The sequence below is a fragment of the Puntigrus tetrazona genome, chromosome 21, assembly GCF_018831695.1.
Source record: "Puntigrus tetrazona isolate hp1 chromosome 21, ASM1883169v1, whole genome shotgun sequence".
Classification (NCBI taxonomy): Eukaryota; Metazoa; Chordata; class Actinopteri; order Cypriniformes; family Cyprinidae; genus Puntigrus; species Puntigrus tetrazona.
Genome location: NC_056719.1, coordinates 1,682,087 through 1,708,904, shown reverse-complemented (window position 1 = coordinate 1,708,904; position 26,818 = coordinate 1,682,087). Strand labels below are relative to the sequence as shown.

Sequence of the window (26,818 nt, the reverse complement as noted above, 5' to 3'; positions counted from 1 at the left end):
TCTTTTAACCTCTCCTGATAAATATATATTAAAAAAATAACTAAATGGTTTTCACAGAAATATTAAACAGCACAACTTTTTTTTTTTTTTTTTGGCCAGTGAAATAAAAAAAAATCTGACATTTTTATTGTTTATTCTCACACAATTAAGTTTATTTTTCCTTCTACATTTTGTGATTTAAAAAGTCGCAGTTACGTCTATTAACTCATTTTTTTTATCCTGTTTCCATTTTCAACATTTGCTGCACGTTACAAAATTACATTTTAAATAGAAAATGGTTATTTTAAATTCACAGCATTCACATTTTTACTGTATTTTACTTTATAAGTTTATAAGTAGTCCCGGTGATCATTAGAGACTTCTTTCAACAGCATTAAAAAATCTTACCAACCCCAAATTTTTGGAAAAATAGTGTCTAGATCTTATCTATTAACACGCTTTTTGTTTTGAATATTATGGAACGGTATCATTTTAAAACGGTGTGATGCCGTTAGCCAGTTACATATTTTTTACTGCTTTTCATATATATCCAAAACTCAACAACCGCCCAAGCCCATACCAGAAGTGCGTACATATTCATCATATTACCATGCAGACAAATCTTTCATACTACACTGCCATGTAAAGGTGCATTCACTATTTTTGTGCATGTTGTGGTGTCGTTGACACCAGCACGAGCATTACACAAATGTTTTCATTTGCCAATCTAATTGTTAATTTATTCCACTTGGGAAAATGTCCATATGGCCATGTTTCAGTGGTATAGCCTTTAGCGTAGCAATAGTTAACCTACAGAATGGCTGTTCAGTAGACTTAACCATAGATATGTACAGTAGATGGAGAATTTGGTGGCTCTCATGCTGCTTTACAGACGAATGATGAATGAAGACGTCTGTCGTCCCCTGTGTCTGTGCTTCGGTTATTTGGTTCGAGATAAACACTCCGTTGTGTGTTACGCTTAATTCACTTTCTGTTACTACACTGAAGTAGAGTATGCCTTAAGTCAAGCTATACAATGGGTCATGCTATTTATTGTCGGTGGTATGTTTTTAATTTATTGATATACAAGATATACACAGATATACAGGATTTTTTGTTTTGGTTTGGTTTATACCCCTCCCTCCCTGTCGATAAATATGATTGTAAAGACATGAACAGTTTCCATAGCAGTATTTAATAATGTTTGTTGTTCTGTGTAGTGAATCATATCAGTAAATACATCTGAAATTACAATTGCAACAACCTTGTCCTGCGTATTATTATGCGTATGCATGCTATCAGAAGAAAAGAAACGTAATTATGAAAAATAATGTTTATGAAATAAAATGGTGTTTATTTGAAGCATTTAATTTTTTTTATACTGTTATTATTTTACAAATAACCAGAAAAAATTATAAATAAATTGTATTAAGAATTATTTATTTTATTTTATCATTTTACACATTTCTTTAAAAATGTTTATGAAATAAAATTTTATTTTATAATTTTATAAATTTCTTTAAAAAATGTTTATGAAATAAAATGGTATTTTATTTTATTTTATCATTTTACAAATTTCTTTAAAATAGGTGAATTAAAGTAGATGGTGAAGAAAAAGCAGCCAGCTACTCTGAAGGCAAAATATCTAATAGTTTGGATATTTTGGTCACACATTTATTTCCCAATTGATGGTGACGTGAGTAATATATTATAGGAAGAATGAGTAAAATTTTATTTTATTTAACCATTATTCAACCATATTTTTTCTCATTTTAAGGAATAGACTTCAACAAATTAAAGCGGGAAATAGTAACAATTGGAAAGCGGGGTGTGGAAGTGTTGTAGGTTGTATGGGATTGGAGGAGAGGACTGATTAGCCTGGCTTTATCCCGTCTGGGCCAGATGGTGCACTAGGCTTACCTGCAGGCCTCTCTAAGTCTGCCCCGGCCACGCTTCGGACATCACATCCTGCTCAGAGCACAAGACGGATCGCTTTAGAAAAAAATCTAACGTGGACTTCGGGTGAGTCTCAAACTAGGGCCTAGTACTGCTATTATATCTCATTACATCTATTCTACGTTTAATTGCATTTGAAATATGGCAGCAAATCTGAATATAATTAGCGTATTGATGTGAAGTGCTACGATTTCAGCCGATACTCAGCAATTACTGTTATTGCTCATTGCATTGTGTCCATATTCCCATGATTAAAAAAAACTTAGACTTACTTAAAAATGCTTCTAACCCTTAACTTGTTGTAACACAAAGCCAGCCATATGGGCGAATTATTTGAATATATCGGAATTTATACGTTATATTGAATAAATGCTTTTTATTGATGTATTTGTTTGGATATGCCAAATGGATTAAATAGATACAACTATTTTAAAATCTGGAATCTGAGGGTGCCAAAAAAAAAAGGTATTGAGGAAAATCATTTTTCCAAAAAAGTTCTTAGCAATGCATATTACTAATCTAAACTAAAAATTAGATTTTGATATATTTACAGTATAAAATGAACAAAATATTCTTACAGAACATGATCTTTACGTAATATCCTAGTGATTTTTGGAATAAAAGAAATAGATGCATTTAAATGCAACAATACAAATTGCTTAAGGCTGATTTTGTGGTCCAAGGTCACATTTGTGTTGAAGCTATTTATGGCATTAATGTAAGATAATAGTTCATTTGAATGAAAATGTTAATATTTCATTATGTCTGATTATTATGTAGGTCAGAAACTGCCAATTAAAAACAAGTTGTGATATTCTAAAACATTGTGTCGCAGTTAAGTTCATGTTTTACCGTACATGCTAAAGTTCAGTCAAGCGGTCTATATATAAAATGATATATGTGCGTATGGACACTCAGAAGCGTCCGTTGGTTCACACCCTTATAGTTGTTTTTAATAATCCATCTTGTATTTTACATAACCGTCTTTTTAAGGACTCCAATGTGGGGTGTCAGCATGAGTCTTCGAACCTCAAAAGTGGCGGCACTTCTGCTGGTGTCAGTGCACCTCCTGCATGCGTCTGCCCTGCCAGCTGCATCCTCCTATGAGTTCAACGCATACAGGATGCAGCAGTACAATTTACATCAGGACAAACATGGTAAAACACCACAGTCCACACATAAATATTCTCATATTCAGACCTCAAAAGGAGGACTGAACAAACAAAACATGTTGGTGCCTATTGAGTATAGACAAAATGCACTGGAATATTTTTCAAAAATTCTGTTTATCTTGCACAGAAGAGAAAAGTCATACAGCTTTAGAATGACATGAAAGGTAAATTATGAATTATGACATTTTTAGGTTATTTTTAGGCCAATTCTAAAAATGTTGAAATAATTATAAATATATCTTGTTGTATTTACAACAACACATTATTTGCTATTTTATTTGTATACCTTTTCAATAATACTTATGAGAAGAATAAAAAGTGAATGGAAAAATCTTTTGTTTTTAATCCCATTTTGTGAAAAAATTAACTAACAGTCAAAAGTTTTGAATAATTCATTATTTATTTTCTGAATAAAAAATCCCTGATCCTTATTTAATCAATGCCCTCAAAAATACAGTAAAACATATATTTTTTGTACATTTTTTGTTATTGCTTTTGTTCAGCAAGGATAGCAATAATGTTTGTAATGGTACAAAAGATTTCAATTTTTTTTTTACTTTCTAGAAAATGTTTTTAACATTAATAATAGAAAAAATAAAAGTACTAATATGTGAGAATCAGGTCAGTACATTAGACTGGAGTAATATCTGCTAAATAAAAAAAGTATATTAAAATGATAAAAGCAATTGTTTATTTATATTGTAATAATATATCATAACATTGCTTTTTTACTGTATTTTGGATAAAATCAATGCAGAACTGGTGACTAAAAATAGAAGAACAAGTCAAACACAATGCATTGTGGGAAAGAGGCAATAAGTACGCTATTTCAAACATTATGTTTTAATAATATTCCTCTCTTAGAAACATAAAGTAAAATAAAAATAGTAAGAGTAGTATGTGGTTCTGAATTCAGCAGGGGCTTAGATTTTTAAAAAGATGACACACCTCTGATTTAGCAAGACATGAAAACCACCCAATTGGAAATCAAATTTACAGATTGAATCAAGAACGCAACTGAAAAGGACACACACTAATTTCATTGTATCTGTGCAAAGGTGACCATGATATTTAGACTCTGACCTTTGACCCTCAGGTTGCCGTGGAGCTATTGTGGTGGCAGAAGCACGGGCGGCTGTGGATACAAGTCTGACTCGCCGGTGTGTGATCATGAAGCTGTCTGATTTCTCCACGGAGCGCTACCTAGAGGCCAAAAATCAGAATGCAGCTGCGGTTTTATTACTGCTACCCCAAAACATCTCTTCAGTACCAGAGGATATTGTGCAGGTCATTCAGGAACATCTCTGGCAGTTATGCACAATTACGTTTGATGTATAGCTGCTGATTCATTGTTTCTTCCTGTAGGTAACTGTGGGTTATTTGTGATCAACGAAAGGCAGTAGCGCACATTAGATGCCTCTCAATTCCCCTTGGTAAGCTAAAGGTCAGAGAATGAATTTTTGGTCTCTAGGGCTTTATGGCGGCTGAATCTCAGGTCCTGCAGAAGGAGACCCTTATGCCTGTATATGTGGTCCCAGAGGACGACCAGCTTCTCTTTATGTATGAAGAAGTCACTCAGGCTGCAGCAACTAAGTCTGCTTCTGTTCTAGTGAGAGGTGAGGGGGACACTGCAGGGTACCAGCAGTCATTAAATATACATATATATATATATATATATATATATATATATATACTACTGTATATACTGTTTGTATATATAAATGGACATTTTTTAGATAAAATACAACATAAAATTAAACAAAATAATAAGAAAAAATGCCATTGTTGGTGCATGAGAGTAAATGACTTACCTAATACAATAAAACCATTATTAATTAAACACCAATGCTAACTAAATATTTATGCCTAAATTAAGATTCATGCATTTAAATTTAAATTGCACTATTGTAACAAATTTTCAGGCATACATACAAGGAAAGAGATTTACCTTTGCAATAATAAACTTTATTTTATGATTTTATTTAAATATGTTAATGTTGATAAATATATAAATATGGTTATTGTGTATTTGACCAATGTATATGGTTATTGTGTTTTGTTTTAGTTTATTGGTTAGATTTAAAAAATCCAAATGAAAATGGTGTATGCATAAATTATATATGTACATAAATATTAGGCCATTATCTTTTAGGAGTGTATCAAGTTCTATAATAATCTTAACATATTTACTGTAAATTTGAAGTCATGTGAATCAACTTTTTTTCTCAGTTCTCCGTAGTATCATCACCACCACTGCCTTCCAAATATTAGTAAGCAACAACTCCCCCGTCAAGCCTATTACTGATACCACCATCATTACTTTAGAGGTGAGAATGACAGCTACCCACACACAGCAACTCTATTCTTTTCGGTACAACGTAATAGTGTTGGGCTGTAATTAAACCTGTCAATCAAGTCGATTTATTGGTCTATTTAAAGGGAGTACTTCCTGGAGCTGGAGAAGACCCACCCACCATTGTAATTACGGCCCATTATGACTCGTTTGGTCTTGCTCCTGTAAGTCACCCTCATTAATGTCCACACACACACACACACACACACACACAGAGGGAGATCAACTAGATGGTCACATATAATACATTACACTCCACCCAAACATTGTTCGGAATGATTAATGCATGTTGTCAATTGGCATGGTTCACTTAATGCCGGAACTGACCTTTTCAAACACCTTGGTCAGGAATTAACATATTCACATTGACGGCCTCTCAAAGCGCCAGCAGTGAAAATTGTATTGAATTTAGTGGGAACTGACAGTTGTAATTCAGTACCGCCAAAGCTTCATTCAGTGTGAAATGTACAGTATTGTATACCTGATTGAAAGACTTTCATGACATTTCTGTAAATCAACAACATGCAAACCAACCCGTCCGATTCCCTAAAGAATGAGTCAGCTCTTTTTAATGAATCAAAAAACATTACTGAACAAATTCAGTTGTATGAGCTGGTTCAATTATCATTATCAATATGCATTATCAGTGTAATGTAGTATCATTTGCAACTAAAGTTTGTTCTAATGACTCTTACGAGCCGCTTTTTTTTTGGATAGCATAGTATTACATAGAGCTCAGCCGATACAGTCCGTATCCAAAGCAAATGAATCTGTTCTTTTTAGTGAATCTCAACCAAATGAATGAGACTCATTTTTTTTTATTGAATCATATCCATGCAGCACGACTAGTCTAGTCCAATTACTCTTTAATTGGAATCTGGATAATTGAATTCCATATGATTCCCATGTGTAATGTAATTTTCAGTATGCTTAAATCCAGTACTTCTGATTTAAGTACCAGTAATGATACTGCGGTAATCTTGTAATCACAGCAGAGCAATTTATTACCACTGTGTTTTACGGGTTCAGATGGTAAAATCAAGGTAATAATGACTTTTACAGTCACCACCTGGCAGATCACATCCATTCATAAAGTCAAACAATGCACTTGACTGTATGCTTAGTGTATTGCTAAAACTTGAGCTATCTCTTCCAAAGAATACTCGAGAATAGGGTTACTTAATATTTTCATTCTTAAAATGCATGAGAGGGTTTAGCTTTTTTCCATTTTGGCATGTATTACGAGATTGTATGTGTTTAGTATTGTGTGGTTTTTGAGTGATCTGTGTGTGTGTTTAGTGGCTGGCATATGGTGCAGACTCTAATGGCAGTGGTATCACCTCTCTTCTCGAGCTGGTTCGACTTTTTCATCACCTCTACAGCGACCCACGAAGCCAGGCTCCGTTAGTTCTTTCTGTAGTTTATCAGCTAAAATGTTTGTGTTGGGAAAATGATTTTAAAATGGGCAACATAACACAATAGCTTGTATTACCTGATTCATATTTATCATAAGAATTCACTTTTGTTTTTTTATCAACATTTTTTAGGTACCATCTTTTATTCTCCCTGACTGGTGGTGGTAAATATAATTTCCTGGGCACGAAGCGTTGGCTGGAGGAAAATATGGACCATGCAGGTGCATGAGTTAATGTATTCTTGACATATATTTCACTTCCAAAGTTAAAACATTGTCTAAAGGTCATTGCACACTGATATTTAAAAAATAAATGGTAAAAAATACATATGACCTCATGTTGTATCAATCACGTTGTCAAACACACACTGCCTCCAAAACGTTTTATCCGGCATTAAAATAATTGGGATCAGGTTAGATTTTTTTCCCTGCATCTGTAACAAGCATTCTGATGGAAAAGGATGACGAATATGGAAAAAAAAACCCTTCTGACTCAGTGTGCAATAACCTTTAAAAGGAATAGCTCAACCAAAAATTTTAATTCTGTCATTATTCACTCACTTCAAGTAGTTCCAAACCTGTATGAATTTCTTTGTTCTGCCAAACACAAAGGAAGATATTTTGAAGAAAGTTTGTAACCAGGCTGTTTTGGGTCACCATTGACTTCCAATAACTTCCAATGCCTTCAAATACAATAAAACCAGCAAAGTTGGATCTCTCTTTGCAGAATCTAGCCTTTTGCATGACAACGTGGCGTTTGTTCTATGTCTGGACTCTCTTGGTACTGGAGACGAGCTTTTCTTACATGTTTCACGGCCACCCAAGCCTGGAACACCTCAGTACAGTTTCATTCAACAGCTGGAGCAGGTTAGGATCGATATTTGGTCGATATTCAATGAAAATACTGTTCTGCACTTAAATGTTGATTGTCAGTTGAAACATTTGTATATTTTCTGTGTTTTCAGATCATCTCTGCCAGGTTCCCCTGGGTGAGATTTGGAATTGTCCATAAGAAGATCAACCTGCAGGAGGCCACCTTGGCTTGGGAGCATGAGCGCTACGGAATGAAACGTATCCCAGGATTCACTCTGTCGCACATTGAGAATCCTAAATCAGAGCTAAGAGGATCAATACTGGACACCATGTGAGAAGAATCTAACCAATTGTTTTTTTAAGTTCTTCTGTCAAATGTAGTCAATGAATTAGCCACTCCATCCTGCTCAGATATAAAAATAATATTCTTACATGATAAATTAACAACTGAAACCTGCTTGAAGCTGAATATGGCGTAAAATTAAATAATCTGCTTTAACTTTAAAATGAATGGATGCCTTTTGAATGTGTAAAAGAACTGACTGGTGGATAGAGCCTCAAAATCTTCTGATTGGCTGAACAGATTCAAAATGTGGTCTACAGTCACATTTTATAACAAATGTAGTGATATCTGTCAGCTTATATGTATACTTTTCAGTGCCATTTAATAACAAATCCCCTTCTAGACCTTTAAAATGTCTTTAACCTTTGAAAACAAGTGTCCAATGCATCTCTGTCATAGCTGACATTTCAGAATGCCTTTTAAATGATAGACGCACAGCTTCTCATTGGACTTATTTCTGCATATTAAGGGCACAGGTGGATATCAGAAAAATCAAGCGGAACACTGTTATTGTTGCTGAGTCCTTGGCAAGATTCATGTACAATCTTTCAGACAAGGTGAGGCAAACATTTGGAGTGTCTCGGCCAATTGTAAGCGTTCACGTTAACCTTGAAGCACACACAGACCACTTTCGTCTTTGTTAGCACTTTTCATGAATACATTTTTTTCTGTAGGGGTCTGCTAAGGACATGCAGGTTTTCAAGGGCAGCTTGGTAATATTTTTTTCTGCTTGTTGTATTTTATCCGGCTTAAAAAAAGTGCTACTTTTGATCAATTTAATGTATCCTTGTTAAATAAAAGTGCTTATTTCTTTAAAAAAATAAAAGACTGACCTTAAACGTTTGATTATTTGCTATGCAGGATATTCAAGACAGCCGTTTGTCTGCATTGATGTCCATGATAACGTCTGTTCCACGAGCCGTTCAGCTGATGGACCGAGAGCCAGAACACACGCTCTTGATCAGCAGCCTGGAGCAAGAGTTCAAACACTATCTACAGCAGGTCCACAGACACACGTTCCACCCGGACCGAAGGTACGCGGCCAAAATATTTCACCTCATCAATAGCCTGAAGCCAGTCTTCAAAAGACTTCTGTAGCAGGTTTACAGATGCAGATTTCAAATACGCATAAATTCACAGGGCCAGGATTCATTTCTGCCTCTCCTCTAGCGAAAGTTCAAACAATGTTTACCAACAAACGTTCTGAAAACAGCAGAACTACAAACCCACACCCACTCGAACAAACTCACACGCACAGAGATCCAGACATATTAAACCTGTTTTGTCTGACTTTTCTAGGGATCCTGAAATCACATTTTTTGATCAAATGAAGCAACCAATGATGATGTACAGGTGAGTCTTCTCAGCTGCTGTTTTGAGACTTGAGAAGACTTTGAGAAGATGGTTTGAAGGTCATCTTGAAACAGCATTAAAAACCCTTTTTACACTTGCAATATGCTGCATTTCCAAATGAAATTGGGCATTCAAAAAGATATAATTGTTCCGTTGTTATTGTTCTATTATTTTTTTATTTTTTCCATTGTATCTTCCTTTGTTTGCTTTCGTTTTTGTATTTTCTACATTCATTTTATACATTCAGTGTATTAACTTTGTATATAAGTTTTATATTAGAAGTTTTTTTCTCTGTTATAGTGTTTTTTCTCTTTTTTAATTAGTGTTATTGAGCTTAATATTTTTCTTTTATCAATTTTTATTTGACTACTTTGTTTTTTTAGGGTGAAACCTGCCGCCTTTGACCTGTTTTTGGGTGGCTGTATAGCTGGATACCTTGGAATAGTTTATTATGCAATCCAGGTGAGCTGTGGGTAATGTATACCAAACTAATTAGAGAGCTAGGGGTCAGCATGCTCATTATACCTGCTTAGGTTGGAATTGAAAGTCTATCAGTATCAGAATCTGTAATCCCATATTTCTTTAATGTGGATAGCTTGGTTAATTTATATTAATCATTTATTTTTGCTTGCAGAACTTTGGAAATGTCTACGTGAAACTGAAAGCAACCTTGAAATCCAAGCACCAATAAACTGGAGTAAAGCAGACACATCAAATATCCAGTGCACAGAAACGTCTACAGCGCAGTCAATGTAATGCCTGTGAAAACCTTTGGAATTCAAATCTAAAATTTAAAGTGGCTACCTTGTGTTTTATAATTCCTTTGCAGTATCTTCTGTTTACGTTTGATTTCCTTTTTTACATTAATGATTGCTTCTCTCTTTTTTTTGGCTACTTTGCTCATTCATCAATCGGAAATCCTTTTTGAACTTTACTGTATGTTTACACTTTGGTCAATGAAGGCAAAGAGACTAAATTAGACGCAAATATGATATGTTGGGAGTAGGACGGAACTCATGGATAAGTTATGAGTCACTTAAAAAAGGAACCTGACCCCAAGTAAGAGTGAGCAGGACTGGGTCAACTATATGTAGTGGAATTAATGTTACTGAACACCTATAAGAAAAAAAGAGTAGTATAGTATATAGTATATAGTATATAGTGACTGTTTTGTTAAAGGAATGGTTCACAAAAAATGGAAAATTCATCAAGTTGCCAATATGTACATTTGTTTGTTTTTTTAATCAGAACAGATTTGGAGAAATGTAACATTCCGTCACTTGCTCATTAGATCCTTTGCAGTGAATGGGTGCCGTCAGAATGTGAGTCCAAACAGCTGATAGAAATGTCACAACAATCCACAAGTAATCCATATGACTCCAGCCCATCAATTAATGCCTCGTGAAGTACAAATCTGAGTTTGTAATAAACGATCATTTATTATTCATAATATTGTGTTCTCCAGATCAGGCACTGTGTGGAAGCAAAATCAGTCCAAAACAAATATGTAGGTGGATTCTATTATGATTTATGGCTCAGCACATTTTGATGGATTGCAGTGGTATTGATTACTCGTGGATTATTGTGATGCTTTTGTCAGTTGTTTGTACTCTCATTCTGACAGCACCCATAGGTTATTTCTCAATGTGAGCGATTATTAAAAAAGTAGAACTTGACAGAAACCGCCCTTCAGACCCATTTTGTGTCATTAATTATGTATGGAGCATTTTTCCCTGTGGGACTATGTGAGTAACCTGAAAGCTGTCCTGTGCATAATAGGCCGCTGATGGGATATTTGATTTACTTGTGCTGGCACGGCCACGGAGGATATTTTGTGGTGCTGACAGTTCCTGTGGATAAGTGCCAAATGCTCAGTTAAATGATGACTCTCTTGATTATCTCTTATGAATGAAGAACTCCTTTCATTCATACAGGATTAGTCATTCATTACTGTCCTCCAGAATATTGTAGGTACGATTACAAGAGCAAAGTCCCTTAATGTATCATATATTTATATTCTGCTGTGGAGTTTAATGTCTGAACATTAGCATTCGGAAGTTATGGCTGTAGATTTATTTACAAAAAAGGGACATTTACTTGTATTCTTGAATGCAGACAACTCAAAGATCAACAAAGTAATTTTAACAATGTGTGTGTTTTTCTTTTTAAACAAAATTAATATTCGTATTCAGCAAATACACATTTAATTCGCAGTACGGATAAAAGTAAGGTTGCGAAAGATTTTTATTTTGCACAAATGTCATTCTTTTGAACGATCAAGGATTCCTGAATTTTTGTGTTACTAATTAATGAATGAATGAATTAACTTTCATCACATTTTACATTAAAATATTTAGCAGCACAATGTTTTGATTGTTTTTCTTGAAAACCAAATCAGCATATTTAAATAATCTTTTCAGAAAGATAATACACTGAATCGCTGCAAAAGAAAATTCTGCTTATTAAAACATGAATAAATTTGAAATTAAATTAAAATTAGTTAATTTTTAGTTAGTTAAAATTTTAATTACATTTTAAATTAAGTTAAATTAGAAAACAGCTTTTTTAAATTGTCACATTTTAGGATTACTATTGTGTTTTATGATGAAATTTTGCCTTGATGATTTAATTTAAATATGAGATATTTATATATGTATGTGTATATATATATGTATATGTATGTGTATACATATTCCAGGTAATTTCTAGTAAACAAACAGATCTCACCTCAGCTGTTTAACTCTCAGTCAGGCCCCGCTGAACAGGGGCCACAAAAGACACACAGGATCTAATGCTTGAATTATTGATCACTGGCTAAGGGGGGAATGAAACCTGGGGCGACTCAATCCTGGTGACAGACGGATGTCTATGCTGATTATCCAGTTGCCAGCTCCCTTTTTCTCTCCTCGCTGGAGCGTGTAATACAAAACAGGACCAGAACACCAGAATGACATCACATACGATTGCTTTGTGTGTACTGCAGTTTCAAATGTGATTTGAACCTTTTGTTTGATCTCAAAGTCAGCGACAGCCAAAAAGTGCAGAGTGATAAATGGGATGAGAGCTGAGAGAAACACGCTGTCGTGTATTGCTACAAAACCTAAGGATGAGTAAACAATTGCGGAATTTTCATTTCTGAGTCAATAAATCCGAATGCTCCATGGAAAGATGAAAGGACTGAGGGATTAAGATATAGAAGGGAGGAAGAGGAGCATGACGGCGCTCGAGCAGAAGCGCTGATGAGAGGGAGGGAGCGAGGTAGGTTTGATCAGTCTATGAGCTGCAGACACATTCTCACTGTACACAGGGGAAATGGGTCCTCAACTACACTTCAGCAGCACCTACTCAGAGGAGTTCAGTTACCCAGCTCGGGTCAAGCCCACCCGGCCCAGACCGTCCTCCGCATATCGCAGGAACAATCCTCATCCACGGCCGGTAAGAACTTTTGCTCCATTTGTGTGAGCATTTGTTCCATTTATATGGGTCTCTTTTTACCATTAGGAGTTTTATATTACTTTATTTTATAAAGAGAGAGCTATATATTCACTTTATTTGAGGTTGGTAAGTTTCCGTAAAAGTCTCTTTGGGTTACCAATGTTGCATTTGTTTGCAATAAAAATGCAGGATTAACAGCAAACTATTATTCTAAATTAAAATAAATGCTCTCTATTTCAACATATGAAGAGCTTTTTTTTTTTGCAAAAACAGATAACTTTTCCATTTTCAAAATGTCATCATATTTTTTTTATTTAATTTTATTTTTTAACCTAATCAAAATAACCCAAATGCAGTCTGATTGAGATTAATCGCACAACGAAAGAAGCTTTTTGAAAATTGTTAAAAACAGATATGTTTTTAACAATTAAGATGACTGCAGTCTTCAGTGTCACATGATCCTTCAGAAATCATTCTAATATGCTGATTTGTTATAACATTTAAAATTTTGAACATACATATTTTGATGTCTATCTACACTTTTGATGAAAGTCGTTGAATTTGAATCTGATTTTTGCAGATTTATATTTTATATTTGCAGAACTGCAGATTAATCTTTTAGAAGTTAAAGATGAATAATAAGCATTTGTGCCTTATTATTTTGCTCTAGGCCTCCAACCACATGTAGAGGTTAATGTAGCGTATAGGATGTATAGTGAAATGTATAGCTCCTAAGGTGAGTTGCATTCATTATTTACATTTTTTGAGGTGTTTGTTTGTTTCCATTCCCTCAATTAGCATTATACCGTTGCTAATGTGTGAATGACTCGCATCTGAAAGAGCAAATACAGAGGAAAGGAAAAACCCTGTAAACAACCAACATTTTTCAATTAACTTGAATTTAACTGCCCTGACTAAACATTAATAATTCAGCAGCCCGGAGAGCATTGTAGCCGCTTGATTCTGCAAAACAACCTACATGGGGGGGCCTTGTACAGCAGGCTCCGGTTACACTGTTTCCAAACCACTGAACAGGGATCGGAGGTTGGGATCGACTCTCACTATGTTAGCAAAACAATCTAACCTCTGCTGGGTCAGTGTTACAGGCTATTAAGTGTGCCACTTAGGGTTGGTTTTCTGAATCTCTTTTGCCACCCAGGACTTCCTGATGCCAAGAACGCTGCAGACAGGATACGGCTCACGGAAATACTTCCAGACAACGACTCCTTCTAGCTCTTTTCTACCTCCAGTCAGACACATATCAGTCCAGCATCCAGGTATCTATCTGATACTCACTACAGCTGAGGTTGAGTCCCAAAAACAATCACTGTCGTTGATGAGATAAGAACAGTGTGGTTGCAAATATTTGAGCGTTTGAAACATGCTCCAAACTAATATATTTGCTTATTGGAAAGTACTATGACATAACTACAGTATATCATACGTTTTGGCTCTGTATTCACTTTAAGATGTACAGACGGCTCATGGACAGTCGATGCAGGGCTCACCACAAAAAGACTCCAAAGCAGCTGCGGTCTCGTCTGCAGTTTGTACACTGCCACCTGCTGCCTGGCTCCTCAAACCACAACCAAACAACTTTGCTCATGCAACAATCCCCGTCACACAAGGGTAATGCTTTCGCAATTCTATATTTGAAATGCATGGGCATTGCATAATAAGGTTTAATTTAACCTACATTTAAGGATTTTTTTCATGTTATTTTATAATTTACCAGTTTACCAGCTATAATTTTGTCCTCAAGTCCATTTCTTTTAAGATTTTATCTTTTTTTTTTTTTTTTTTGGTTCTCAGGAAATATTCAGACACAGATCGCATTAGATCAGCTTGGAACCAACAGATGGACATCATGCCAGCTTTAAAAAACTTCAAACACCAGGTTACCCATCATCACAGATCCCGCTCAAAATCCACTACTGATTGCAGGTATTTTATTCCAAAATCTTGGGAGAAAAAAGCAAGCAAACAAAGTAAATCAGGACAATAATATAACTAACTAACTGACTAACTAACTAAAACAAAGGTTGCCTTTATTTGAACATGCAGTAAATAGTTTTTATTTTACTATATTTGAAAAATATTGATTTATTCCAGTAATGATAATTCAGATTTGCAGCTATTAGTCCCCAGTGCCATGATCGGATCTGATTTGGTGCTAAAGAAGCATTTCTTACTAAAAAAAAGTCCTTAAAATATATAATAAATAAAACAAAACAATATAATGAAATAACAATACAACTAACAAAATAAACTCATGCTAAATAAATTGAACCCTGTCCAAAACACAATAGAAAATGTAATGGATTGAAAAAGTGCCCAAAGGAATTTTGTAATGTTTAACTGGAAAAATGTTATGGTTCATAATGGTATTTTAATGGAAACCGTTAATTTTCTGTGTATTGTTGTTGTTGTAGTTGTTTTTTTTTTGTAGGAAATACATAAACACACAAATAAATTAATAAATAATTAGGCTGTCAACTTCAATTTTACTAACAAGAGGCAGGTTGATCAGATTTCAAACATTACAAACGTATTACAACTCAATGTTTTGATTCAGTGCTTTTAATGTAACACATGGCTCTGTTGTTGATGCATCTGAATGTCTGAGATTATCCCTTTTAAATCCAGATGTTTTGGTTTGCAGTGAAGGACACAGCTGTTTCCATGTGGTGAAGCCATATAAAGTTGGACACTACATCATCCACCCAGAGTTCGTGTCAGAAGCAAGGCACTTCTAAAAGCCACACTGTTTGCGCATTTTATATCTATTTTTTTTCTCATTTATTGTTAGTTTAATAATGTCATTTTACAATGTATTTTTGAGGTACGTTACTTGTTTGGAGCTCCTGCCTTGTTAAATATGCTTGGGTGCAGCTTCATTTTATTGACTGTGGAACGTATTTTTGGATCTAAATGTGCATTACATGACAAATAAACAATTTATGATGTGCCTGTTAAATGTTTGTTATTTAGTCTTACAAACATTACCATGGGAACCATAGTAACTACACCACATTCAAGCTTGAGCCTCAAGGTTTTTCATAAAATAGGTAAAATTCGTAAAAAGGTCAAATGCTTTAAAATGGTTAACTCACACAACTTAAATAACTTTAAATACTATTTTAACAAAGAGTTAAAATAGTTAGCTACTGAATTCAAAACCATTAGCCAACAGGCTACCTCATGAAAGTTTTAAAACATTTTAATGCTATTTCAAAATAACAATATGGAAAAAAAAATATGTCATTATATTTATACCACACACTTCAACGATCCACGTGTTAAAATAAAGTAGTTTTTAGTTCGAAAGTAAAGTTAAGGCGTGTAGTTCGCGGAAGTGTTTTGGCGGGACCGTGTTATATTTTTAAGATCAACAGAAAACAAACTTGTTAAGTGCTGTTTTCTTTGTTAGACTGCTTGCTGACAGCCAAACGAACTCAATCCTCGTTATTCGCCCAATATTCCCTTTCGCTGAGTAGCCCATAAAACTCAATTTCCCAGAGTTGCAGAGCGAAGAGCGAGTCGCCACACAAACTCCTCCCATAACAAGACACGGAGTTCAACGTCTTGAATTGTTCGAGGGAACATGTCAACAAGACACGAAACCAACAGTCCTCAAGCTGGTGAGTGTGTTATTTCACCTAACTATTAATGTTTAGGCATTCAAATAGCGAACTCCTCCTGTCAGCCTCGGTAATAATACACTGCGTGTGTTTTACAGTCGACTCCCCTTTGCCTGATATCGACCACAGGCTCTGTCTTATCTTGTTCCGTATGCCTGCTGTGATAAAATACTGAACTGTTTTGTAAAGAGGGTCATCCCGTAATAATGTTGCCGTTTAAGCAGGTTTAAACCAGTCACAATGTTATTGTAGAGACTACCGCATGTCTCGGTGCTATGTTTCACTTTGACCGACGTTATATCTGTGTGCTGGGTCTCGTCTGTCCTGAGGTATTAAAATAAGAAACGTGCAAGCCTCTTTAAGAGGTCAGCCAATATTAATCGTGTGTCCAGTGCTTGGCTATTTTAGTAAATGTTCACTCATCACACAACGTGGTGATACAGTTCTCTGACCTATTTACATGCCCATGTGTGCTGCTGTCAGCGTCTTGAATAAGCCAAGTTAGCAAAGACTAAAGAACCAGTTTTATTTTTTGTAGTCACATGTACCGAATCAGCAAAATTGAGTTTACTTGAGCGCTGAGAGATAATACGTGATTGCCTCATCCTTTCAAAAACATCTCTTGTTAGTATAGGCTTAGGCAAGACAGACATTTAACTGTTAGATTTATTTTTTTTACTTCAAAAAGTATCCTTGTTAAACATACCAGTTTCTTCTTCGGCCTATGTCTCTGCATGACAATTACTCAGCCTAGTTTGCGAAATCTTCTTTCATTTAGGGAAGAACTAAAGTGTCTTTTGGCTGAGGATCACATGCCTTTTGTTACTAGTGAAAATGTCCATTACCAGAAGTACTGAATGCAGCAGAACAGTAGAATAATGAATTTTTTCAGTTTTGATGGTATTATGTTTGTTTTTTTTTGGAGTAGTTTTGTTCTTTCACTTTTTCCAGTTTCTTTAAAATTGCTGTAGCAACACTGTTGAAGTGTGCTATTAAGAATATTATTATAACTAGTTAAAAAACATGTGTTAAACAGACCATGCCCTACTTTTTTTTTTTTTGTGTGTGTATCTCCAATCATTCACACTCAGATATACGTCACGATACAAAAGAAAAACTGAACGCTCGCTTCCATACAGCATTGCGCATGACATTGAGTTAATTCATACCTCAATTTAATATTTGGCCTTTTTTTTTGACTGTGCCATTTACTTTTGTGGGATAAACTATAGATGCGTGATTATAATAAAAACATTTTTTACTTCTCATATAATATTCTGATTCAAAATGTTTTTTTATTCAGATTTTTTTTATGACAGCTGACAAAATTTTGTTTCGCTAAGGCTACTAAAAAGGTAGGCAATCACTGATGCACCTTATTAGTGTGCTGTACATCTCCCTCAAAAACACGGGCAGTTCAGCTGTTCTAGATCCTTCTTCAGGAGAAAAAACGTTGTCCATTAACTGTGCTTTTCATTTGAACCAAGTGTGTCTGGTGGCACTTAGCCAGTCTCAAAGTTTTGCAGGTGGCGTTGCATACTGCAGACCCAGAGGCCCTTGTGTTGTCCTCTGGTGCAGTCAATTCACACACTGCCACAGTGAGAAGTCTTGGCAGCATGAATAAACTGCTTTTGTTTATATCTTTACCTCCCAGCAGACCAATTCAGGTCGATATCAAAGCTCAAATGATAGTTTTTTTTTTAATTCCTATATTTGCATGACAAGTAGATTTTTCTTTGGACTTCGTTTCAACGTTTTACATTGACGCTTTTGCCACTCTTTTTCCGCAGGCTCATAAGGGATAATGAACAAGAGGAATATGCTACACTGAGAGAAGAAAAAATGGAGGCATAACTCCATTTTGCACAAATTTAGCGAGTTATTTACTTTTGTTCTCTGTCTGCCAAATGTCTTCTATAGACTGTATAAAATTTTAGCCTTCAGTTTTTATTACCTTCTTTTCAACTGTGAATTCAAAAACAAAGACTCAGAATGTACCAAGTAGTCCCAGGAGGCGCAGGAGGAACAATTACTGATGGCATGCCCATCAAGAAGATAGACAAGGACAGTCGCCCTCTGGTGGGGGCTGGAGTTATTGGTGCGATTCTGGTGATTGCAGCAGTGACTGCATGGTGCTACTATATTGCCTCCCTTCGTAAAGCTGACCTGCTAAAGACGGAATTGCTTGATCTGAACAAGGATGGCTTTCTCATCCGCAACCAGGCTGGGAGGATTGTTCTGAAGATGGGTTTCAGGTCAGTATGCATTGTGCTGATATTAAAATAATTGGTACCAGTAAAATGAGTAATTTAAAAAGAAAAAAATGTACTTTAAAGAGTTACTGTACCCCAAAATATTTAGTTTTTATTAATCATTTACCTCCATGTCATTCCATACCTGTTTAAAAGCTTTGTTTGTCCTTGGAACACAATTAAATATTTTGGATGATACCCAGGAGGATTTTGACTGTCCCATCGACTGCCAAGTAATGAACACTTTCAAGGTCCAGAAAAGTATGAAAGACATAGTCCATAGTCAGAATAGTCCATCTGCCATTAGTGGTTTAATCTGTATTTATTTATTTTTTTTCAGTGATGAGAATACTTTTGAAATGCAGAAAAAGTAAAAAATAACAATATTTATTCAACAGTTTGTTTCCCCTATGTCTCTCCACGTCACCGTAGCTCCATCTGGAGAATATCTATTGGATGCAATTAGTGTATGCATGTCAACACGGATACGTTTTCTACGTGTATTTACACTTTGATTGGAATGAACAGTGCATCCTTGTAACGGCTGGCACCTAACCATGTACACTGTTTGCTTCCAGTGAATTTTCTTGGCATATCCAAAATGGTGCTATGGTGGCACGGAGAGAAACAGAAGAGAGAATAACTGATAAATAAATGTAGTTATTTTTATTTTCTTTGCATACAAAAAGTATTCTTGTCACTTTATAACATTGCGGTTGAATCGTAACTGCTGGTGGCAGATGGACTATTCTGACAATGTCTTTCATATTTATTGGACCTTGACGATGTCCACTGGTTGGCAGTCAATGGGACAGTCAAAAGCCTCCTGGTTTTCATCCAAAATATCTTTAATTGTGTTCCGAGGAACGACGGGTTGGAGTAACCCTTTAAAACACATGCTGGGTTCAAGTCATTCTTCAGATATATTGACTTATTAATATATGCCATTGTTTTTGGGGAGTTGTAATTAATTATAAAGGAAACTTATTTATGCTTTCTGATTTCAGATCTGGCACCCTTGATCTCGACTCTTGCTCCAAGGAGGGAGTGATCCTTCGCTGCTCGCGTTCGTTTGCTGGCAAGGTGAACTTCTTTATTATGACAGTGAAACCAAAGGAGACGGTTGTGTGTTACCGTGTGCGTTGGGAAGAGTTGGAGTCAGACCGACCTGTGGAACACGCCATGTCCTACAATGAATCGCAGTGGTATGGTGGTGCTGAGACTGCTGTTCAACATTGGCCTATCGCCATATCAGGCCAGCAGGCACCCAAACCTTTTGTCACTAGCGACGTGTACTCCAATCGACATGACTTTGGAGGCATCCTGGAGCGCTACTGGCTTTCATCCAATGCAACTGCCATTAAGATCAATGACTCTGTGCCCTTCCACCTGGGCTGGAATGATACAGAGAAAACTATGTACTTCCAGGCACGATATCAGGACAGTCCATACAAACCTGCACCTGGAAGACCTCCCTATGCTGAACTTAGTTACAGAGTCTGCGTTGGCCAAGATGTGACCTCAATCCACAAAGTCATGGTTCGTCGATACTTCCCCAAACCCAACAAAGTGCCTGCCAAGGAAATGTTCCGGCATCCAATATGGTCAACCTGGGCTTTACATAAGAAGGACATCAACCAGGAAAAGCTTTTAACTTATGCTGAGAATATACGCAAACATGGTTTTAACTGTAGCCACTTAGAGCTTGATGATCGTTATACTAGTCAATACGGGGAGTTTGAATTCGACACACTGAAGTTCCCAAATGCTTCTGCCATGTTTCAAAAGCTCAAGGCAGGGGGCTTCCTGGTATCCCTGTGGACTCATCCCTTTGTGAATTATGATTCTGCTAATTTTGGGCCATGTGTACAGAAAGGCCTGTTTGTGATGGAGCCAACAGGCCAACTTCCTGCATTGGTTAAATGGTGGAATGGTATTGGTGGAATCCTTGATTTTACCAATCCAGAAGCTCGCAACTGGTTCACATCCCAGCTTCGTTCTTTACGTCACAAATACGGCGTTTCTTCCTTCAAATTGGATGCAGGCGAGACAAACTACTTGCCCTGGCAGTTCAGAACTCGAGTTCATCTCCCCGACCCAAGCACCTTCACTCGCCGCTACACAGAAATGGCCATTCCTTTTAACGAACGTGCTGAACTTCGGTCCGGCTACAGCTCTCAGAATATCTCTTGTTTTTTCCGTCTAATTGACCGGGACTCTGTGTGGGGCTATGAACTTGGCCTCAAGTCCCTGATCCCAACCGTCCTCACCATTAGCATCCTGGGCTACCAGTTCATCTTGCCAGACATGATTGGAGGCAATGCCTATCCCAATCGTACTGATGGAAATGGCAGGCTACCAGACCGTGAGCTCTATATTCGGTGGCTGGAGCTGTCTGCTTTCATGCCCTCCATGCAGTTCTCCATTCCTCCTTGGGAGTATGATGACGAAGTGGTGGCTATTGCTCAACGGTTCACTGAGCTACATGAGACATTGGTGGCTCCCAGGGTCATAGAATTGGCTGGAGAAGTTCTGGACACTGGGGACCCCATAATTCGCCCACTATGGTGGATCGCCACCAGTGATGAAACGGCTTATAGAGTTGACTCACAGTTTTTAATAGGAGATGACTTGATGGTGGCACCAGTGCTGGAACCTGGCAAGCAAGAAAGGGATATCTATTTACCAGCTGGACGCTGGAAAAGCTATAAAGGAGAACGATATGACAACAAAGAGCCAATACACCTAACAGATTATCCAGTTGATCTTGATGAAATTGCTTACTTTGAATGGGTTCAGTGAGACTCATGGGAAGCATCTGGAGTTTTGAGCATGTCTTCCATTTAAAGCGTTTGTGATGGTGTTGATTTTTTTTTTCAGGGAAATTAGCTATAGTTATTCATCCAGGGTTTAAATCTTACAATGTAAACAGGGCTGTTTAAGAAGTAAACTTCCATTTGCACATTCTGACATTCTTCATCAGCTTGGTTGTGACGTTCAGTGCCATTACAACAGTTAAACATGCAATAGATAATCTAAAGCTAATGTCTTAATCTGTGCCTTGCATTTAAACAGTGAATGTCTTTGATATTCCGGCCCAAAACCTTGACACAATTAAGCTTTCACATATGCGTCTTGCCAAATAAACTAACTTTAAGGATGTACTAATGGGCTGTGACAGGTGATTTTTGCACAATGTATGCTTCGTCTTCTGTAATCAGCATTTTTAACAAGGGAAATTTTACCAGTACTGTACATAAATCTTCCTCTTGCAAGGAAAACTATTACTTACTCTTCAGATCATCTTCTCATAGGACATCAGCTTGATTTCTCTGAAATACAATTTTGTGAATGCGTTTAAAACAGTATATGGCTTTTAACTGCAAGCACTAGTGCTGCACTTCTGTAAAGTTAGGCCATGCATGCAGCAAATCTTCCCTACTTTTGTCTCATAAGCACCAATATTTGATATAATCATATTAAAAATTGGGTGCTTGTGGCTGCATTTGAAATGACCAGCAGTCATTGACCAATGACCAACAGTTTTTTCACTATTCGCTAAACTGTCATTACGTAGTGCCAAATATATCACCAACAGACCTTTTACAAGCATTACTCCATTACTGCCACAATTACGAAACTCTTTCCTGCCACATGAAATAGTTGTTTGTCTTTTCGTATTAAATCAATGTGTGCTGCTCATCTTGTTTTAAATATTATGCTGTGCTGCCTAATTTTACTGTTTTGCAATAAGGGCACAACACTAAATGCTTAGTCAGTTAATCTTTATCAGATTATTTTTTTTTTTGCTGTGCAAGGGTCACCTTTGTGTTTGTTGTGTTTGTTTAATGGTCTTCCAGCAGGCTGACAATCGACTCACACTGCAAGCTTTCTCTAATCTACGACCTTCAAGCTTATTTTTAGCTCTTCTCACACAACTGTGAAAGCGCACTCATCTACTCTGGTGAAACAATGAATCTGTCAAGCAAAGTGTCTGCTCTAAAAGTAGCTATGGAGCATGTAGACATATGGCAGCTGCCTTTCCAGTACTTGTGTACCTCAAATAACCATTTAGTGTTGCTTCATGGTATTTTAATAACTTATTTGGGGGATTTTCTTCACTGGGACTATATGCTTGTGGATTTTACGCTGTTGGAGATCTTGTTAATAGGCCCCTGACAGTGCGGGCCCCTGGTTGACCCAAACAGACTGTAGACTGCTGATGTTCCAGAAACTCACCAGAGCATAGCTACCGTCAGCTTTCCTCAGACTGGAATTTCATGTTGTTGTTTTTTTTTTTTTTTTATCATTATTGTTAACACAAATTCTCAGAAAAAAATTTACATCTCATGTGTGTTCCTTCATCATGTGTTTAACTTTTAAAAATGTCTGAAAATATGCAAAATGTCTCCGATTAATACATTTCTGTTTGTATGTCAAAACAAATGGCAGTGAATGAAAGTATTTATTCATTTTGTGCATACAACTGCGCATTTTGCTTTGGATTTCACATGTCCTGCTAGGGCAAATGCTACGTTTGACCAGCTGTACTGAAACAGTATCGTTCTCCAGAGCGTCACAGGAGGGCAGTGTTCACCTGCTTTTCTAGTCCTTCACTTGAAGCTTGTTGAAGTGCATTGGCATGGCACAAGAATCCTGTACTTTGTAATTTCAGTATTTTTCTCTCCCTGAATATAATTAGCCTGATATTGAAGTAAAATGGTACCATTAAACTTTTGACCTCTCTCAAGAGTTATGAGTTATTAATTGTACTTTCTCCTCTGCATTAATTGTACTGCTCTACATTAATGATACACTGTGTCTTCAGTGGTCGAATGATGCCACCCACTCACTATTCGGTTCACTATTTTCCCGTTTGATAGTGTTACTGGACTTGAACAGCACATGGATTTTGGCACTGGTATGCGATGCAATTTTGGCTCGTCTTTCCAGTGGTTATTAGTTTAGTTTCTTTGGCATTGTGCAGTTGGTTCTGCCAGCTTCAGCCCTGTGTGTAGTTCACTATGGATTTTCATCGTGTTACTAATTTGTGGGCAGAAAATGTAGAAGTTAATGAATGATTTTTTTTTGGAACAACATTGACTTTTTTTGTTGTGAGGTTGGCGCAGGGTGTAGGATTTCTGAAGGGCTAAAGAATGACAGAAGTACGGGAAGCTTGAATTGCAAATTCAGTGGAAATACCCAATCGTGTTTGTGCGTAGTTCGTAATTTTAAAAAGAATTACTAACGCCAACAACTCTATGGTAACGAAATAGACACCTGGGTGTTTTCAGTTCCGAAAAGCTCTTTTGCAATTGCAAATAGTTTAGATCTAGTTAGTGTGATATTTCATGCCAGACGACCACCGTACATAGGTTTTACAGAGAAGTCTTGAATGTCGGTTTGCTCCGTTTCTACCTCATTTTCCTTACTGGCGGATTGGGCTGCATCTCTTCGCTAAGTTCAAACGAGGCTTTCAGGCAGGGCGGTCATGGGTCCATGGATTCATTGAACCTCCAACCTACTCTAGCCCCTCACAGGAATAGTAATTATTGCAAAGCAGGTTAAGCCTGATCAAAGTTTGAATCAGACTTTGGTCCAGCATTGAATGAAGTCTCCTCAGAGAGGCATCTTCTTGGTTTTTTGGGCCCTGCTCATCATTGGTAGATAATGACACAGTGTTGAGGTAATTTACAGGTTATATGGAGGTTGCCCTGGATCAATAAATCATTTAGTTGAGTTTGGGACAGAGGTGGAGCAGTGATTTGATGAGCAGGAAAGGGCAAAGACCAAGGGTGGCCTGACAGTAATATGTTTGGGCCATTCATTGGACAAGACTTACAACACAGTACCACATTAAGAGAATTTAGTTTTCTCTGTTATAGAACTTCTTTTTTAAAATTCTAAGATTCAATGCGCTGAATACACAAGTCAACATGTAATTAAATAGGCATTTTTAATTTCATGTGTTGTATTGTGCATGCATTACTGTTGCAAGAGAAAAAATAGTTTGTCTTAATAATAGTCAATATGTAATTATTTACTTCTCCAAAGCAACTTTTATTTACATTTGTATGAAACCTACATGGCTATGGGAGAAAAAATGTCTCTCCCAAAAATTCCGCATTCCACAGAGAAACTATTATTTTTATTTGTTTGAGAAACCGTTATTACCTCAGGGGAATGCGAGACATTTCAGAGAGAATGCAAAAGCAATGAAATATAATTGAATATAATCCTCCTATCTCATACTTTTTGCGTCAACATGTCCCTTTGGGGCTCTGTAAATTTGAGACTCCTTTTCATGATTCAATCAATTCCTAATGGATAAATTGAGGGGGGGAATCCTTACCAATCCAATGTTAAGCATACTGATTTTAAATGCAGCTTCCAAAAATAATCTTTTAGACTGTTGCACGATTATAATTGCCTTATTAAATTTGCTCAGTACAATACCAGTCCTGCCATAGACTAATATGGAGAACCACCGAATTATTAAAGTATTTTTTTCCTCTGGTCACGTCTTATCTTGCCTAGGGCACCAGGAGAGCCAGTGCTGCCCCCTTAAAAAAATAGGTGCAAGATGCCTCAGGATAAAATTAAGTCCAGTCTTGCATTGAATATCCTATTTCCATCTCTAACGCACATTACAGAAATAAAATGTTCAACAGCATTTCATATTTACTTGAAGGGTTAGTTCACCCATAAATGTAAGCTGCAACGTATTTGCCTTCGTATCATTCCGAACGTCTTTGTGCAACGCAAAAGTTATTTTGCAGAAAGAAGAGTAAGTCATACAGGTTTGAAACGACATGAAGCTCGGTAGATGATGTGGGGATTTTCTTTTTTAGCCGCGCTATTCCGGTAAATACTGATCCAATCTCTCAGCAAGTCTTTTGCCTAAAACGATCAATTTTTGTTGTGAATGGAGCGCTCATGTTTTCACCTGAATTCCAGGGTGATTTGGACAACATGTGGCTCTTCTAAAGTGTTGGCGCTAACCAGGTCACTAACTGTGCTTTAGAGCAGGTTTACTTTGCCTGTCAATGACGCCTTCACGACATTGATTTGCACTCACGGCCTGCGCGGAAGACACACACTCGTATCGATTAGCTGTCTGTATTCCATTCCTCAGAAATCAATGCTGTTTGTGGCTTTGCCGGTCTACAGTGATATATTTTGTGTGTGTGTGTGTGTGTGTGTGTGTCAAGCGATTGGATTAAACACGGCGTTTTAATATTGTTTGAGGTTAAGCTTATCGCTTCGTGGGAGGGTCGGTTTAACGAGGTGGGCGGGGTCTGCGTTAAGCCGCGGCTTTCGATAACGTGCCGTCGCGTTCGTCGCTGATAAATCGTTTTGCAGCCGTGCGGCTGTTGTTTATACCAACAGAAGCTCAATGACTCATGATGACACATTGTGAGTAAGCGCGCTTGTGCCCAAAAACAACAAACAACGCGGCTGTTCTCATTTAGACCCAACCGAAGCGCTCGTTCCACCGCTTGGTGATGGAATGACCTGTTAGACGAAATCTGTTCAACATTTACTCCAACTGTGCATCCGTATCTTTTTCATCCGCTATAAATGGATTTGTTTGACGCGGAACCGCATAAATTCGCCTCGAAGTTCAAGGTAGCTTCATCTGGAGGCGTGCGTTTGCGTGGAGAAATATATGTGCGCTGTAATGCAGCGTTCGCCGGTTGGCGGTTCCAGGAAGTTGCGCGAAGCTCCTTAAGGGGGCAGTACAGCTTCACATTGATTCCCCTGTTTGATAGTGAGGCATTGTGGACCTCAGCCCAGATGTGATCAACTGGAAAAAAGAAGTGCACCTACTCTGAGCTACAAGGACGACACAAACCTGGCAGAGGCCCCCTGCGCTCCCTCCTGCCCTGCCTTATGCCCACCTGCGTGCCCATCTGCAGAAGAGCCCCGCCAGTTGTTCTGTTTGTGTGCCAGGGTGAATCAAGCCCATCGGCTCCATTCCCAGGTGTGTATCTGGCTGTGTCTCCTTCCTCATCCCCCTCTGAGAGCACACTACTAGAAGAAGAACCAGTCATCAGATGTCCAAAAGTCCACTTGCTGTATTATGGTTTATGAAAAGGAATGGAAC

At 37.1% G+C, this 26,818-nt stretch overlaps 3 protein-coding genes across 3 annotated transcripts; all 3 read left to right on the top strand.

Annotated features, from left to right (window-relative positions):
- The first annotated feature begins 1,881 nt into the window (after window positions 1–1,881).
- On the top strand, window positions 1,882–10,400 carry zgc:109965 (Nicalin-1-like). The gene is given in 17 exon segments (XM_043222175.1): window positions 1,882–1,918; window positions 1,921–1,990; window positions 2,929–3,092; window positions 4,204–4,394; window positions 4,579–4,723; window positions 5,337–5,434; window positions 5,547–5,624; window positions 6,760–6,863; window positions 7,008–7,096; window positions 7,602–7,741; window positions 7,840–8,018; window positions 8,500–8,587; window positions 8,705–8,743; window positions 8,892–9,064; window positions 9,330–9,383; window positions 9,767–9,845; window positions 10,018–10,400. Coding segments are annotated over 17 exon segments (1,785 nt in total). The 3' UTR covers window positions 10,075–10,400.
- A 2,155-nt stretch (window positions 10,401–12,555) lies between these two features.
- On the top strand, window positions 12,556–15,782 carry LOC122326999. Its single transcript, XM_043222215.1, has 5 exons — window positions 12,556–12,818; window positions 13,978–14,095; window positions 14,288–14,447; window positions 14,631–14,762; window positions 15,481–15,782. Exons 1-5 carry the CDS (start codon window positions 12,696–12,698, stop codon window positions 15,572–15,574), a joined length of 627 nt encoding a protein of 208 aa, XP_043078150.1. The 5' UTR covers window positions 12,556–12,695; the 3' UTR covers window positions 15,575–15,782.
- A 568-nt stretch (window positions 15,783–16,350) lies between these two features.
- On the top strand, window positions 16,351–23,456 carry myorg (myogenesis regulating glycosidase (putative)). Its single transcript, XM_043221351.1, has 3 exons — window positions 16,351–16,459; window positions 18,250–18,714; window positions 19,719–23,456. Exons 2-3 carry the CDS (start codon window positions 18,452–18,454, stop codon window positions 21,511–21,513), a joined length of 2,058 nt encoding a protein of 685 aa, XP_043077286.1. The 5' UTR covers window positions 16,351–16,459; window positions 18,250–18,451; the 3' UTR covers window positions 21,514–23,456.
- Window positions 23,457–26,818: the final 3,362 nt, after the last annotated feature.

Excerpts from the sequence above, each read along its gene's own strand:
- LOC122326999 (XM_043222215.1), top strand. The coding sequence starts at position 12,696 with ATGGGTCCTCAACTACACTTCAGCAGCACCTACTCAGAGGAGTTCAGT. Across the intron at positions 14,448-14,630 it reads ACAATCCCCGTCACACAAGG|GAAATATTCAGACACAGATC; the intron begins GTAATGCTTTCG and ends TTTGGTTCTCAG. Across the intron at positions 14,763-15,480 it reads AAATCCACTACTGATTGCAG|TGAAGGACACAGCTGTTTCC; the intron begins GTATTTTATTCC and ends TTTGGTTTGCAG.
- myorg (XM_043221351.1), top strand. The coding sequence starts at position 18,452 with ATGTACCAAGTAGTCCCAGGAGGCGCAGGAGGAACAATTACTGATGGC. Across the intron at positions 18,715-19,718 it reads GTTCTGAAGATGGGTTTCAG|ATCTGGCACCCTTGATCTCG; the intron begins GTCAGTATGCAT and ends TTCTGATTTCAG.